The 17,961-nt window shown below is 34.6% G+C and overlaps 1 protein-coding gene across 2 annotated transcripts in view; it reads left to right on the top strand.

Annotated features, from left to right (window-relative positions):
* PIK3C3 (phosphatidylinositol 3-kinase catalytic subunit type 3) overlaps nucleotides 1-17,961 on the top strand; it is a 133,770-nt gene that overhangs the window by 51,442 nt on the left and 64,367 nt on the right. For both annotated transcript variants that reach the window (XM_032152425.2, XM_032152426.2), the window contains exons 11-13: nucleotides 6,486-6,640; nucleotides 8,553-8,643; nucleotides 13,707-13,774. In XM_032152425.2, the coding sequence (XP_032008316.1) occupies nucleotides 6,486-6,640; nucleotides 8,553-8,643; nucleotides 13,707-13,774 (314 nt within the window). The remainder of the gene's footprint in view (nucleotides 1-6,485; nucleotides 6,641-8,552; nucleotides 8,644-13,706; nucleotides 13,775-17,961) is intronic.

The following is a 17,961-nucleotide window of genomic DNA, read 5'->3' as shown; positions in this document are numbered from 1 at the left end:
TGGAATTATTGAGGCAAAAGATATCTGCTTTTTACATTTTGCAGACAGTCCCAAGTTTTTTTACCCTTGTGTTATACTTTTAAAAAATAGTTCCTTTATAATACTTTAAATACGTGACTAGACAAATCTTTTCTTCTTTCCTTTATTTTTACAATTTTATTTATAATTTTTTTACATTTGTTCTTTCCATGAATTTTAGAATAATTTTATCATTTTCTTAAAACTGCACCAGAATCTTAAGTGGAATTACATTGTGTTTGCATATTATAAAAAAATTGACACCTTTATGACATTATATCTTCCATCACAGTGGCATATGATTTTTTATTCACTCATTTATCAATTTTACTAAAATCATATACATTCTTATAATTTTGATTTATTCCCTGACAATTATATTATTGTTACTATTATAAACTACCCCACCCCATTTATCTTTTATTTACATTTCTTAATTAAAAGGAAAACTGCTTCTGTTACAATATTTGTTTTATCTCGTCACTTTATTGACTTTTCTTATTCTAATAGATGTTAGGTTGCTTCTTATATTTTCTAGGTGTAGCATTATGCTAGCTGAAAAGCAGTCTAGTTTTTTATTGCATTAGCTAAAAGCTGCAAGTAATAATGGTGAATAAAAGTAGTTCAATATTCATCTTTGTCTTGTTGCTCCTTGTGGGTATGCTTTTAGTATTTCACTCTAATGTGTGTTGCTTACTGGTTTCAGTCAAATGCTCTCATTTATGTTTAAAGTTTCTCCCTGTCTCTGTTTGTTCTTTTCTTTTTCTGTGTGTTTAAATCAAGAATGGCTTCTATATATTATCAAACACTCTTTTGACACTTGTTCATATCATATAGTCTCATTTTTATCAATCTACTGTAAGTATGCTGATACATTTCCTAATGTTTTATCAGCCATACACTTGTAAAATAAATCTCAATACTGTCTGAATTTGATTTGTTAATATCTTATTTAGGATTTTTTTTTTTCCCATAATTTTTTTTTTTATTATACTTTAGGGTTTTAGGGTACATGTACACAATGTGCAGGTTTGTTACATATGTATCCATGTGCCATGTTGATTTCCTGCACCCATTAACTCATCATTTAGCATTAGGTGTATCTCCTAATGCTGTCCTTCCCCCCTCCCCCAACCCCACAACAGTCCCCGGAGTGTGATGTTCCCCTTCCTGTGTCCATGAGTCCTCATTGTTCAATTCCCACCTATGAGTGAGAACATGCGGTGTTTGGTTTTTTGTCCTTGTGATAGTTTACTGAGAATGATGTTTTCCAGTTTCATCCATGTCCCTACAAAGTACACGAACTCATCATTTTTTATGGCTGCATAGTATTCCATGGTGTATATGTGCCACATTTTCTTAATCCAGTCTATGGTTGTTGGACATTTGGGTTAATGACTATTCTTTATCTTGCATTATTTTGAAATTTTTAAATCATATTTCTTACTGCTGTGTAGTTCAAAAGGAGACAGATCCCATATTAGAATTTAATGAAGAAGTGGCATTTGAGTTGAAGGAAATGTAGAATTTTTATGTTTGGAGTTTATATTCCAGGTAGAGAAAGCAATGTGAGCAAGAGCAAGGGAACTGAAAGTACAGGAAGAATGGAAAGTATGTCACTTAGACAGGAGTGTGGGATATATGTAGTAGCCATTGAGAGGCAAAATCAGAACCCGTGTCTCTAACTGAAAATGCCTCTATGGAGAGTTATTCTTAATTCAATAAGAAATGGGAAGTCACTGAGTGATTTTGATATGGGACTTCACATTTGCACTTTGAAGCATTAGAATTAACTCACTCTTGAGAAAAATGGTGATCACTATCTAGAAAATATTTCATAGCTCTTGGGAAATATTTATAGAATTGCCTGAGATGGAAGCCTGATTTTTTTTTTTCTTTTTTGCTTTGTTTTACTCCAATGCTTATGTCCTTCGTGCTTGGAGGACTTTTATATTTTTCAAGACATGAGTATATAATGAGAAAACAGACTCTGTACTTACTATTGAAGTTAATTCATTTTCATACAAATGAAGGGAAGTATAGTTTGAATATAGACTATGTAATGACCAACAAATCAGATGATGATAAGTGACTTAGAAAAGTTTTCTACTGAATCTCCCCTTCCTGGGGAATTTAATATCGCAGCCTTTTTTATTTTGTATGGTTAACTCTTTCATGTAATTAGGAAAGCACACAGGTAATAGATTCAGCAGCATTCCGAATGAAGGCTGGCAGTGAAACTGAATTACTTATACCTCCAACGAAGAATACCTGTCATTAAACATATTGCTTAATTTTCTGTTACATAATACTTTTTTCCTTAGGAAACAACATGTAATTATATTTATAGTTATTGGATGCCATGAATCTCAACTATGATAATAGAAAATCAGATGTTTATTGCTCCAGTTAAAAAGTGGATTTTAGAAACAACACTATAGAGAGACTTGATTTCCCTGACTCCTGACATTGACATATTTGAATAAGAATTAATAAGCCACATAATCTTTCATTTAATTTACATTTATGATGAAGTCACATGTATTACTGTTTGTTAGTGTTTGCCTAATGACCTTTTTAAAAATTACTTGGTGTGAGATATAAATTCTGAACAAAAGAGAAATATACAGTCATACCTCAGAGATATTGCAGGTTTGGTCCAGACTTCTGCAATAAAGCAAATATCACAATAAAGTGAGTCATATGAATTTTTTGGTTTCCTAGTACATGTAAAATTTATAAATATAATTTTGCTGTATGTTTATATAGTAAATTATACTGTAGTCTAAGTATGTAATAGCATTATGTCTAGAAAAGCAAGTTACATATCTTATTTTAAAATATTGCTAAAAATTTTAACAATCATCTGAGCCTTTAGCAAGTTGTAGTCTTTTTGATAGTCAAGGGTCTTGCCTTGATGTTTATGACCAGTGAATGATCAGGGTGATGGCTGCAGAAGGTTGGGGTACCTGCGGGAGTTTCCTAAAATAAAATGAATGTAAACTTTGCCACACCCATTGACTCTTTTTTTCAGAAAAGATTTGTCTGTAGCATGCAATGCTGCTTGTTAGCATTTTATCCACCATAGAACTTCTTTCAAAATTGAAGTCAGTCCTCTCAAATACTGCCACTGCTTTAACAACTACCTTTATGGAGTATTTTGAATCTTTTGTTGTCATTTCAACAATGTTCACAGCATCTTCACCAAGTGTAGATCGCATCCCAAGAAACTACTCTTTGCTGCTCATCCATAAGAAGCAACTCTTCATCTGTTCAAGTTTTAGCATGAGATTCCAGCAATTCAGTCACATGTTCAGGATGCAACTCTAATTCTAGTTTTTTTGCTGTTTCCGTGACTTCTGCATTTACTTCCTCCACTGAAGTCTTTTTTGTTGTTGTTGAGATGGAGTCTCCTTCTGTTGCCCAGGCTGGAGTGCAGTGGCATGATCTTGGCTTACTGCAACCTCTGCCTCCTGGGTTCAAGCGAATCTCCTGCCTCAGCCTCCCGAGTAGCTGAGATTACAGGCGTATGCCACTGCACCCACCAATTTTTGTATTTTTAGTAGAGACAGCATTTCGCCATGTTAGCCAGGCTGGCCTTGAACTCCTGACTTCAGGTGATCCACCCACCTCGGCCTCCCAAAGTGCTGGGATTATAGGCACTGAAGTCTTAAGCCCCTCAGAGTTATCCATGAACGTTAGAATCAACTTCTTCCAAACTCCTGTTAATGTTACTATTTTGACCTTCTCCCATGAAGCTCAAATGTTCTTAATGACATCTAGAATGGTGAATCCTTTCCAGAAGGTTTTCAATTTATTTTGCCCAGATCCATTACAGGAATCACTATCTGTGGAAGCTATGATCTTACAAAATGTGTTTCTTAAATAATAAGACTTGAAAGTCGAAATGACTTCTTGATTTTTGGCAGAGAATGGATGTTGTGTTAGCGGGAATGTAAACAGCATTCAACTTCTTCTGCATCTCTATCGGAGCTCTTGGGTGACCAGGTACATTGTCTATGAGCAGTAATATTTTGAAAGGAATCTTCTTTTCTGAACAATGGGTCTCAACAGTGGGCTTAAATATTCATAAACCATGCTCTTAACAGATGTGATGTCATCCAGGCTTTGTTCTTCCCTTTATAGAGCATAGGCAATATAGATGTAGCGTAATTCTTAAGGGCCCTAGGACTTCTGAAATGGTGAATGAGCAGTGGCTTCAACTTAAAGTCACTGCCTACATTAGACCCTTACCAAGAGAGTCAGCCTGTGGCTATAAGAGTCTTAGATGGTGTCTTATTCTAAAACAAGGCTGTTTCATCTGCACTGAAACTTTGTGGTTTAGTATAGTCACCTGCATCAATAACTTGTTGCAGTTTCTCCATCAGTACTTGCTGCTTTGCTTTGTGCTTTTATGTTATGGAAATGACTTCTTTCCTTAAATCTCATGAACAAACCTCTTCTAACTTCCAACTTTTCTTTTGCAGGTTCCTCACCTTTCTCAGCTTTTATAGAAATGGAGAGAATTAGGGCCTTGCTCTGGATTGGGCTTTCACCCATGGGAATGTTGTGGCTAGTCTGATCTACCTAGACCACCAAAACTTCTATATCAGCAATAAGGCTGTTTCGCTTTCTTTTCGTTTGTGGTTCCCTGAAATAGCATTTTTAATATCCTTCAAGAACTTTTCCTTTGCATTCGTACCTTGGCTGTTCGGTACAAGAGACTTAGCTTTCAACCTATCTTGGCTTTTCCTGTGCCTTCTTCACTAAGCTTAATCATTTCTAGCTTTTGATTTAAAGTGAGAGACATGCATCTTTTCCTTTTACTTGAACACTTAGAGTGCACTGTAGCTTTATTAATTGGCCTCATTGCAGTATTACTCTGTCTCGGAATAGGGAAGCCCTAGGAGAGGGAGAGAGACAGGGAAACGGCTGGTTGATGGATTAGTCAGAACACATTCAACATTAATTGATTAAGTGTGCCATCCTATATGGGTATGGTTTGTGGCACCCCTGGTTACAATAGTAACATTAAAGATCACTGATCACAGATCACCATAACAGATAAAATAATAATGAAAAAGTTTGAAATATTATGTGAATAACTACAATGTGACACAAAGAAGACATGGAGTGAATGCATGCTGTTGGAAAAATGATGTCAATAGACTTGCTTGGGTGCAGGGTTGCCACAAACCTTCATTCTGTAAAAAAAAAAAAAAAAAAAAATGCAATGTGTGCAAGGTACAATAAAATGAGTTATGCCTGTAGTATTAAATAAGGAAATATAGGTTGCTGGCAGGTGGTCTCTGTCCTCCTGGTTTATAAAATAGTGGAAAAACCAAGAGTAAGTTATTACAGGTGCGATAGATGTTACAAATTGGAAAGTGTGGACCATGAAATATTTACAGGAGACTTAACGTGGCTTGTGAGCTTGAAGAGGAGACTGAAGTTGAGTTGGTAGTCCCAAAGTTTCAAAATTTTCTAATTATGAGTTTGAAGTGTCTAACAGGGTGAATGACAATTGGAATTGGAAGATAATATGTACATTTAAAAATTTTTTGTTTTGCAATTTTCTTCACTTTTTAGTTATTTTTAAAAGTAAAAATTTAAAAAGTACATACGTGTGAAGAGGACAAGTATGCAAGAGGACAACCTTTATAGGGAAATACTGGAAGCATTTCCATCCTAAACATTAAAGAGTTTTATTATTATTAAGGGAAAACTCAGTAAAGTGAAAGCTACTTTGTTGACTGACACCTTTTTAGTCCAAGTTATCTCATTAGTTGTCACTTATGGAGAATTTAGGCTTAGCAATTTGTTTTGTTCAAATCTCTTGGTAGTTGGCAGGAATAGAAAGCATGTCTCTTAATCAAATGTTTAAATGTCTGTTTTACAGGATCTTTCATTTAAGAAGCAATCCAAATTCTCTAAAACTTGAGCTTTCAGGAAAAAAGAAAACACATGATTTTGAAAGATTCTAACCAGAAAAAGTCATTAAACAGAAGTTCTTTGAAAACTTGAAAATTTGGAATTTCTTATGTAATATTAAACATAGAATGCACTCTTCTGATCCATTACTGAAAAAAAGGACCCTTCTATAATTTCTTAGTTTTACACAAAGCATCTTGAATCCTTCCCACTTTTTTTTCTTTTTTGAAACTACTACCTGAAACACGTCATTTACTGGCCACTTAATCTGTGCTGGACACTATACTGTGACTTTCTTTTATTAACTAATTTAACCCTCATGCTCTTCTCTAAGATTTATATTATGATGTCCATTTTAAAGATGAAGGAGCTGTGGGGCACAGAGAAGTTAAGTAATTTGGTGACATGTCAAAAGTAATACAGCTGAAAAGTGATAGATAAAAGTAAAATGTTTACTTGATATTTAGGAATAAATTATGTCTGTAATCATTTTGCATTCTTTTCCTAATATTACTTTACTTTTTTTTGTTTTCCAGGATTTGTTGATGTACCTATTACAATTGGTCCAGGCTCTCAAATATGAAAATTTTGATGATATAAAGAATGGATTGGAACCTACCAAGAAGGATAGTCAGAGTTCAGTGTCAGAAAATGTGTCAAATTCTGGAATAAATTCTGCAGAAATAGATAGGTATGGATATCCAGGGAGGACATATTTTCTAGTTTGTTAATTTTTCCCTTTTCAAATTGTTTTCTCTTTTCCTTTCCTTAGATGTGCCAAATGCTACTGTTACTAATTTGAAGTTTTACTAGTGAATATTGCATGTGTACTCACAGCACACAAATTACTGTGTTAGGGAATAGTGTTTTGCAGGCTATCAAAGCTGAATACCTGAGTGAAAATCTTGACTCTGCCACTTACTAGCTGTATAAACTTGTATAAATTACATATTCTCTATGTGTCTCCGGTTTCTTAAGAGTGGTGATAGCAATATTAACTCATCTTTAATGGTTATTTAATCATTAAGTGAATTAACACTCATAGGAAACTGTCTAATACATAGTGCTTAGTAAGTCTTAGCTACTATTACTTATTTATATTAAAATGAAGTGGAAGGAGCAGGTGTGGTGGCTCATGCCTGTAATCCTAGCACTTTGGAGGCCGAGGTGTGCAGATCACTTGAGGTCAGAAGTTCAATACCAGCCTGGCCAACATGGTGAAACCCGGGAGGTAGAGGGTGCAGCAAGCTGAGATTGCACCAGTGCACTCCAGCCTGGGCGACAGAGTGAGACTCCGTCTCAAAAAAAAAAAAAAGAAATGGATGAAATGGAAGGATGGAGCATGCTAGTGAGCTCAAATAGTTTAATAAAAAGTTGCATTTTTTGTTAGCTGTTTACACCTCTTTAGTAGTTATACTGAAAATAATAGCATATTATTTGAATTAAAAGTTAGCTATTAACAATATAAAAATTAGGAGTTCCCAAATGTATATCTGACACTGTACCAGGTGTCCACACACATTACCTTGTTACAACTGTCATCTGAGGTACATATTCCTGTCCCTAATTTAGAGATGAAGGACTTCAAGTAAATTGCCCAAAGTCTTATGTATCTTGCAAATGGTAGAGTTGACTCCACATTCCACATTTTTTCTAGTTTTTGCTTTTCAGAAAATCTTAAAATTTGCAAAAAGTTGTAACTGTTGGGTGAAAAATCTTAGGCTTAGTGATATAAAATGGTTTTGTGAAGATCATTAGGTTTGTTATTGACAAAACCAGGTCTAGATATTAGACTTCCTGAATCAGTCCAGTCATTTCAATTATTACATGACCTCAAGATTGGATTTTTGAATTTTTCTTTATGATTATGGTTATGCTATGCTTTATGTTGTGTGTTTTATTTGGAGAAGAACCGAAAAGGAGGAAAAATAATTTTTCTTTCCCAGGCTACTTTATATTTTTCTATTTTTAAGAGAAGATGCTGTTTATATTTTATCTCACTCTATATTGGAGGTCTTCAGTCTCAAGTCATGCTTATTTACTTTCTTCCCTATGCCATGTAGAACGTTTTCTAAGTAAAAGTCTATTCAAAATTTTATGATGGGGTGAAAACTGTAACCTAGTCTTTTCCAACTTGTGGTCCACTAGTCACTAAATTTGTGTGTTTCTTTTTTAGTTCTTTTTTTAAGCTCTATTTTGTTTTTAAAAAGATAAAAGCTCTGTTTTGTTTTTACAAAGAGGGAATCTTGGCCAGATATGTTTGGGAAATGCTAGTTTAAAGCTAAATGGGCTTAAACAAACAAACAAACAGCACTTACCCAAACCTTTAATATGCAGACTTGCACATAAATCTCCCAAGAGGCATTACTCATAATCTTTGACCATGCGCTTTTTCCACAGTACAATGTGACTCTGGTATTGCACAGAATACACTTTAGTATTGCACAGAATACACTTTAGGAAGTATACACTTCCTAAGTGTACAGAATACACTTTAGGAACCAGACACAATTGAAGTGAACTGTGCTAAAAAAAAAAAAATGTGCCTTCTCTTATGGACAGAGTATTTTACATCTCAGTGATCTCTTTTATTACTTTTTCAGCTCCCAAATTATAACCAGCCCCCTTCCTCCAGTCTCTTCACCGCCTCCTGCATCAAAAACAAAAGAAGTTCCAGATGGCGAAAATCTGGAAGTGAGTACAAAGCTTTTCCAGCTTCTTATAGGAGAGATCCTACCGCATGAACATTTTATACTTGTCTTTAAAACCTCAATTTTGATTAAATAACTAAATATTACAACTTTATTAAATAAGTTACTTTATGATGCATGTTTATGACTTTTTCCCGTCAGCATAAAGTGCCAGATAGTCCTCAATTCAAGTCATTTTATTGGTGCTTTGGGCGTATAAATGGATTCATATGCAATATGAAAATAAACTAGGCTTAAATATTTTATTAGGGAAACTCAGAATATTTACTGTCAATGTATTTATGAACCTTACTGTAATTGTTTGTCAGTGCTTGTGATTACATCGTAGAAATGTATGACTTTGATATTAGAGATAATACACTAAGCAACTTTTTAACTATACATATAAGTAGACACATTTTTGAGATAAAACAGGCCTGTTAGACTAGTGCTACTCTGAAAAGTACTTTGGAAAGTGCATTGCAGAAGCTGATGTAGTACATATTTTTTAATTTGTCTATAAGACTTCTAATTTAAAAGAATCATTAATATCTCTGATGTTGAAAACAAGTAACACGTTTTATTATTAGAACAGTTCATGTGATTTTTCAGTGTGTGTATATATATTGCTTTTAGTCAGATTTTAGGAGTTAATGTTAATGGCTGAATGAATCTTTTAACTATTAGCTATTGATTAAAGTTTGTATGTTTGCATATCTCTTGGTATAACAAAATATTCAACTGAAAAAAGAATTTTTAAATCACAGAATCATAGAATCCTTAGATAAGCCCTTTAAGAAGCCAATCTGCTACAGTCTAAGTTTTCCCTTTCAGAGCTAAGATATTGATTCATTGATTCAGTCATTCATTCATTCACATATATTTTTTGAGGGCTTAACATGTATGGGAACTGTTCTACATGCTGGAGTTGATGCAGCAGAAAACAAGACAGTTACAATGTTTCCCTTCATAGAGGTTATGTTCTAGAAAGCTCTTACAAGTTACTTGTTACTAAAAAAGGAACATCCCTCTAAAAGTGAAGCAGGTGAGAGTACAACCATATGGCTATCTGGGGAAGAGCATTTCAGCAAGTATAGAGGTCCTAAGACCAGAGTTTAAGTGTATGTGTTTGAGGAACACCAGAAACTAGTGTGCCTGGTTTGTGGGGGAGTGAGCAAAAGAGAACCTGGCAGAAGATTGGATCCAAGAGAGAATTGGATATCAGTAGTGTAGGGCTTGTAGGCCATTAGTCTGAATGAGTTTTCCATATTGGTAGCTTGAACAAAGGGTGATTTACATTCTAGATGCTGTGAAGTGATTGGATTCTGAAAACCATGTTCAGAATATTGATTTACACTCCCCCATCACTCAAAATTTTTAGGCTAAAAATGATAGTTTTTATATATTTCTGATATTTCTCTTGTGACTGATGAACCTATCTTTTGTTATTCAATGATTAAGCCATTAAACTTTTTGTCAGCTGAATAGCTTTTTAAAGGGTTCAGGTATCCAGAAAAGAGTGGCAATCATTTTGAGTGATATTTCTATCTTCCCCATCCCTTCCCCTATGCCCATAGAGTGTATTGTACAAGCCATTGTCACCTTTACGTTAATACACAATCAAGCTGAATTACCTCTCTTCTTATCACAACTTGAGATACCAACATTCCTGTCTCCTTTTTGACACCTGAGCAGTGTCTTATGTCCTTCCTCATTTTATTCGTGGAGTTTCAGGAGAACATTATACTTGTCTGGCCAAACGTTTGAAAGGAGACAGAAACTCAATTATTCCCCAAATCTGCTCATATTTTATGAATTCCATGGGTCATGAAAAAAGGTGTATTTCCCAGCTGTTGGGTATAGCATTGTACATAAGTTACTAGAGCAAGCTTATTAATTGTGTTATTGAAATCTGTACTCTGTCCTAACATTTTTTTCTGCTTTATCTGTGAAAGAATTAGGGCAAAATTCTCTTGTATGATGGTAGAATTATCAATTTCTTCTTGTAGTTCTGTTAGTGTTTGCTTTAAATATTTTGAAGCTCTTCAATTAAGTACATAAATTGCATCTTTTATCACTGTTTGGTAACCCTCTTGATATCTAATAATGCTTTTCATCTTAAAGCCTGTTTTGTCTGATGTTAATAGAGCTTTGTCTTGATTAGTGTTCATGTTGATCTTTTCTTCTCAATATTTTTGTTGCCTTTGTTTATCTTTTCCTTTGAATTTTTTTGTACCCTTATATTTTAGGTTTATATTTATATTTAGGCCCCTTGTAAATATCATGTAGCTAAATTTTGTTTTTAAATCTAGTTTAACACTCTGTTTTGTAACTGGAACTTTTGCCCCATTTGCTTTTATTGTGGTTATAGCTGTATTTTGACTGATTTCACTATCTTATGTAGTACTTTCTATACTTTCTTATGTATATATAAATTATATATTCTTGCTTGTCATTGGCTAAATCCTTCTCCCTCCACCCCACCCCGTCTTATTTAACTTCCTTCAGATTTGATAATATTATTGTTATTATTGTATACACTCAGTAAATATTTAGAGATACTTTTCTTGAAGGATACCTGCACCTTCCTCAACATTTCTTCTTATGTCTGTGACCTACGATATGTGATCTTTTTTTATAAAGCACTTTTTTCTTTAAATTGTTTTAAATTCTTAAAGTATTGCTTACTCAGGTTGAGTTTTAACATTTACAATACATACTTCCTGCTTCACAATTTTTTAAATTGAACTTTGCTTTATGTTCTGTAATTTTTTATCAAAAAGGCATAATATGAAATGAAACGTGTTTGCTATTGAAATATGTACATCACTGTACGAAAGTATAATGTTCTTGTCAGATAGTCAAAAGAGAAACTTTAGGCCTATATTTTGCCTATTAAACTCATGGACTCAGCTTTATATAATGGCTTCCTGATTGAGGAGTATTTTAAATTGGATTTTTGGTGCATATTTAAAATGTACACCTAAGCTTTAAAACTGGAGATAAAATTCTTACTGAAAGCATTGGCACATCTACTTTGTAATAACACCCTCTTATTACTCGGACTTTACTTAAGAAAGGACCCCTACTGCGTTAAAAGTTCTAATCCGTTGATCCCTACCCTTTCATTATTCATCAGCTCCCTTCGGTGTTTGCTTTCTCTGAACATAGCTTTTATCCTATGGCTGTCATTTTAGTTATTCTTTTATTAGTACCTGCAGTTCCCCGGGCAAAAATCTCAACTCTTGATAAGCCTCATTAATTACCTACTTCCGCTATGCCTGAATATTGCTGAAGAAAAACACATAGCATAACATGTTGGTGTCACTATAAATTCATGATCACAAACCTCAAAGGAGCACTCACTGCTGTCTGCCATCTTCCATTTCCCTAGACGTGTTGATCTTCCTGCTCTGCAGTAATTTTTCATACCATTTCCACTCTGTTCTTCATGCCCCGCCTCCCAGTCTCCAGATGACAATTCTGTCTCATACTTAATGGAAACAATAGAAACCACTAGGTAAGAATTGTCTCTTTCCCGTCACCGGTTTTATAGACATGAATCCGTACCCCATACTTTCCTTCTGTTTTCTTACACAGAAGAAACATAACTCTCTTCAAGGATGTGTTATTTTCTTTTCCTGATAGAAATACTCAAGTATGTGTTAGAATTTTCCATGTAAAAAATTCAGAAAAACAAAACTCTCCCTTGAAACCACATCTCTTGAAACAGCACCTTGTTTTCTTACATCCCTTCTCAAAGGAGTTGTTTATACATACTCTTTTCTTCCTTCTTTCTAGTTTTTAGTCCATATCATCCTGGCTCTTGCTTAAAACTTAATTTGCTAAGTTACAAAATGACCTTAATGTTTTTGGTTGCACATTCTTTTCAGCTTCTTCAGAGTATTCAACAAAGTAAATAACTTTCTTCTTGCAAAACTAACTCTTCTCATGGTTTAGGTAATACTGTGTATCTCTTGTTTTTCTCTTCGTCTGTCTTGCCATTTCTTCTCAGTTTCATTTGTCAGCACTTTCCTGTCTGCTTGACATCTTAATGTTCCTCAGGGTCCTCTTCTAGTCTCACTTGATATTCTTGTCCTAGGTTGTGTTAATAAACTCATTTACATTTCTAGCTCAGATCTTTCACCTGAGTTTCAGATTCATGTATTCAGACATGTATTTGATCTCCATTGTACATCTGACAGGCATTTTGAACTTAATATTTCAAAATACAACTCTTTCCTCTTACTCTATAGATAGGCAGCTTTTTGTCTGAAATTTCCGTTTGTGCCATAACAAATCAATCCAGAAATTGGGGAGTTATTATTAATTCCTTTCTTTGCTTCCTACTTCCTCTCCACCAGCAGGTCCTGTTAATTATACTTCCAAGATATTTCTTATATTTGTCTCCTTTTCACCATCTCCACTGTCATTATTTACTCTTCTAGTCTACCGTAATAGCATCTTAACTGATCTCAGGTTTGTACTTCACAGGACAACCAGTCATTTTCCTAAAATGTAAATCACATCATCTCACTCTCCTCTTAAGATCCTTTGTTGGGTATCCATTGCTTTTAAAATAAAATCCATACTCAATAATAATGTGACCTTAAAGGTCTCACATACTTTGACCTTTGCCTATCTTTTCAGTCTCTTCAGTGTTCACTATATTTTATTTACATTACTTAGCGTTCCTTGAACAAGCCAAACTTAGAGCCTTCCAGTGTCATTTTGGTCTTGCCTGAACGTCATGTCTTCATTGCTGCCTTTTCTAACCTCCCAACCTAAATTATTTCTATGACCATTTCTTTTAATGTCTCTCTCCTCTACCAGTATGAAGCTCCAGGAGGACAAGGAGTTTTCTGAACTGCGATATTCTAACCACTTGCATATTTTCTGATTTAAAATATTTTTGTATGTATGTATGTAAGGATAGATAAATGGCAGAAAATCTGATCTGTTACGTAAGATATACAGATGAAAACTGATAGGCAAATGTAGACTTACTTGTTTTCCCCCATTACTAGTAGATGGTAATAGATAATACATTTCTTTTAATTCTTTCAGCAAGATCTCTGTACCTTCTTGATATCGAGAGCCTGCAAAAACTCAACACTGGCTAATTATTTATACTGGTATGTAAAAATAATTTTCTGTTTATTTTCTTATTACCCTTAATAATTATTTTTCTCATGCTATAAACACAAAGACGATTTAAAATAAGATGTGAGCAATCATCAAAAGTCTAGATATAGTATTTATATCTAACTATATTCCATGACAGCTGGGTTCATGGAAACGCCTTTTGGCATCGCCATTTCTCTCCCTTTCACTAAGGATATAACTTTCCAGGAGCTAGGATATAACTGGGGAAGGTAATGGGTACTTTCAGTTTGATTTCTGTTTGGCATGTAAAGTAGTTGAGTATGATATTTCACAGTTCTTCAGGAGTATATATTTTCACATTGTTTACTAAAACATTGGAATCATTTAAAAAGAGAAAGTTGGAATTAAAAGTTACCTTATGGCATTTTAAACATGAGGAAGCCGAGGCAGAGGCTTGCTGTAGCTGAACTTGATAGACCCTGATCTAGGATTAAATCATTTATCTACTGCTTTGCCATTTTCAGGGTACTTTCAGTTACCTTTTCTCATTTGTTTCTATGACGTTAAATGGGCAGGCATAAATATCTCTATTTTACATTAAAACAATGTCCTGAGTCACTTGAATGAAAGAGAGAAACTAAGGCACAGAGTGGCTGACTTCTTGAGGCACAGTTAATATGAAGCGTGGTTCCCTTTATTTGCCCCAGAATCCTGAAGAGAAAAAGACAAGTAGCTTAAGCCACAATCAGAAATATTTTGCTTCAATAAAAAAAAAGTACTGGGATTAAACACTAGACAAGAGGGCTTCATCTAGCTTTACAGAGCAAACAAAGGGCAGAGCCAGGTGGGTAAGACCTGTCTAAAGCCGTCTTTACCTTTGGGAGAATCCTTAAAACTACTTTATCACTTTTTAAACTTCTTGGCATGAGGCTGTTTACTGTCTAAATGATTTCTAATCTAATCTTACTGCTCAATTTATAGCCTTAAACAAATTACAAATTAGTAGATGTCCATTGTAAAAGCTCACTACAGGTTGAGCGTACCAAATCCAAAAATTTGAAATCTGAAATGCTCCAAAATCCAAAACTCTATGATCATTGACATGAAGTGCAAAAGAAATGCTCTTTGGAGCATTTCAGATTTTGAATTTTTGGATTTAAGGTGCTAAGTATAATGTAAATATTCAAAAATCCAAAAAAACTAGAAATCCAAAACATTTCTGGTTCTAAGCATTTTGGCTAAGAGATACTGAATCAGTACTTTTGAATAATGAGGAGCTATTTTGCTTTTTGTTAGAAAATTATACAAAATACTATTTTGTTTTAAGACTGGATTTGGGAAGCTGCCCTTGTGGGTCAAGTCCAGCCTTAACTTCATTCTCCCAATCTCCAGAGGTAATGCTTTGCCGGGTACTGCCCCTGAACCTAAGGAGTAGGTAACTAAATTGGAGCACTCTTTTTCCTTTTTTCTTTTTTATTATACTTTAAGTTTTAGGGTACATGTGCACAACGTGCAGGTTTGTTACATATGTATACATGTGCCATGTTCGTGTGCTGCACCTGATAACTCATCACTAACATTAGGTATTTCTCCCAATGCCATCCCTCCCTGCTTCCCCAACCCCACAACATCAGTGTGTGATGTTCCCCGCCCTGTGTCCATGTGTTCTCATTGTTCAATTCCCACCTATGAGTGAGAACATGCGGTGTTTGGTTTTCTGTCCTTGCGACAGTTTGCTCAGAATGATGATTTCCAGCTTCATCCATGTCCCTACAAAGGACACGAACTCATCATTTTTTATGGAGCACTCTTTTTAACACACACAGTTTTCGATTTACATAAACAATAAATATTTGTTTAGTTTAAGCCTTTATGGTTCTCTTTACAACAAAGAAAAACCACTGTCAGCAGGAACCTGTGTTTATTTTTTTGGTTGTTGTTTTTTTCTGTTGGCCCAAAAAGAGTTTCCTGCTTTTACTTTAGCAGTTTAATATAATATTCATAAAACTACATTTTCCTCACATTAAATTTCATTATGTCCTTGAAAATATAGGAGGTTTTGACTAATTTTTAATCATTATTTTTTTCTTTGAAAGATTTACTTAGAAATTCTCATATTGCCAAATTGCTATTATTTCCTTTAAATAACACCTTTTACCTCTAATGTTCTCTGTGTTCCAATCTGAATACTTAAGGGTATGTGTTGTCACTGGTCTTATGGAAAAATGTTTCCTCATGAAAATCTAAATATTTAGAAGGAAGTAAAGAGAAAAATATTTGTGGGGTATGTTTCTAAGTTTTTGAGTAAATATTTCAAAGCTTCTTAGGTATTTTTTAATTAAAATTTTATATATTTTTAAAACCATTTGCTAAGAATTCATTTAGAGGTATTTTTGTTTCCTTGCAATATTCACAGAAACTTTTCTCTGGCTCAGAATTTATAGTCTAGAGTATTCATTATGGTAAGAGCTATATGTGTATATACTGATTATGTGGTGCTTTCAAGTTACATATTCTTTGTGTTTAATTGAAGACCAGATTTCATTATTAAATTTGAAATGAGTTTTGATAGAATCTTTAATCTCTTATTTCAAGTAGGCAGAATTTTCTGAAAGCAGCCAAACAGTAGGAAATCTATTAGATGAAGTTTCCAACATAGCAGCTGTTTCTGCTCATAAGGAGCACACTTCTTTTTTCCTATAAGCAAAGTACAGCCCCAGTTCCCAGTCTTATAAACATTCAATCAAACTTAGATTTGATTTGTGTTTTCCCACTATATCTCTGATTCATTGAATCAATAGCATATGCTGTGTCTATTCATTCCCTGAGGAGTAATTGTTTTTCCCATATTTACAGTCTGCCTATTACATATTCAGAAATACTCACGGGGAGAAAAGCTATTGATGTGTGGACTCTTGCCTTTAATAGACACTGCTTTTGTGAATGTAAGGGAAATAATTTCAAATAGTTGGTTTAAAATGATCATTCTTCTCTTCCTCTGAACATATAAAATAATAAAATGTGAGAATTTAAAATGCCTCTCTAAGCCTACTCTATTATAACAAATGTATTAAAATAGAAATTTTAATTGTGCTGTTTCCTTTGAACATTTGAATTTCCTTTTTTCATTTGTTTCCTCTCTGGTGATTTAAACAGGATTCTTGCTGTAGCTAAATCCTTAGGGGCCTATAGTTGTGCAGACAATCCTTTTAAAATGAATAGTGTCAACCTTTTAAGCCACAGAGGGGAGTTACAGTCTCCAGTTTGTAAAATGTTGGGCATCAGAATCTATAAATCGTTGCAGTTTTTTATTTTTATAGCCATTCTAGGGTGTTGAAATTGAAAGTAAACTTTGGATGCTTTGACATGTTTTCTATAACTTTTAAGACCTTTCAAGGTAATAAAGGTTATTTACTCCACAAAATAAAATTGCCAGGAAACAGGTAGCCCACTGATGTCATCTTACAATGGGTACCTGGACAATTTTGTTTGCATTCCTACTTTAAGATGACAGCTTTCAAAGAAATACCTTATAGTGTTTTATAGAATCTAGTTTATTGATGTGAACAGAAACCTCAGAAATGATTCAAATCTAGGTCTTCTAGTCTTGATAGCTAACCTTGTCTCTCATATTTGGAGATGACAGTGTCATTTTTTTTTTTTTTTTTTTTATTTGGCCTTTTTGTTTGAATAGACCTTTGGCTTGAATGATTTTCTTTTTTTGAGATGAAGTTTCATTCTTGTTGCCCAGGCTGGAGTGCAATGGTGTGATCTTGGCTCACTGCAACCTCTGCCTCCCAGGTTCAATCAATTCTCCTGCCTCAGCCTCCCGCATAGCTGGGATTACAGGCATGTGCCCCCAAGCCCGGCTAATTTTGTATTTTTAGTAGAGGCAAGGTTTCTCCATGTTGGTCAGCCTGGTCTTGAACTCCCAACCTCATGTAATTTCACCCGCCTTGGCCTCCCAAAGTGCTGGGATTGCAGGCGTGAACCACCACACCTGGCAGACTTCAATGATTTTTGAGAGGTGTTTGATACTTGATGCTTATTATGAGCATCAACATATTTTTTTTTCTTTTTTGAGATGGAATCTTGCTCTGTAGCCCAGGCTGGAGGGCAGTGGCGCCATCTCGGCTCACTGCAAGCTCTGTCTCCCGAGTTCACGCCATTCTCCTGCTTCAGCTTCCCGAGTAGCTGGGACTACAGGCACCCGCCA

This window comes from Hylobates moloch, unplaced genomic scaffold (genome assembly GCF_009828535.3).
Source record: "Hylobates moloch isolate HMO894 unplaced genomic scaffold, HMol_V3 SCAFFOLD_5, whole genome shotgun sequence".
Lineage (NCBI taxonomy): Eukaryota > Metazoa > Chordata > Mammalia > Primates > Hylobatidae > Hylobates > Hylobates moloch.
Note: the sequence above shows the minus strand (reverse complement) of the source record. Positions and strands in the feature narration are given on the sequence as shown.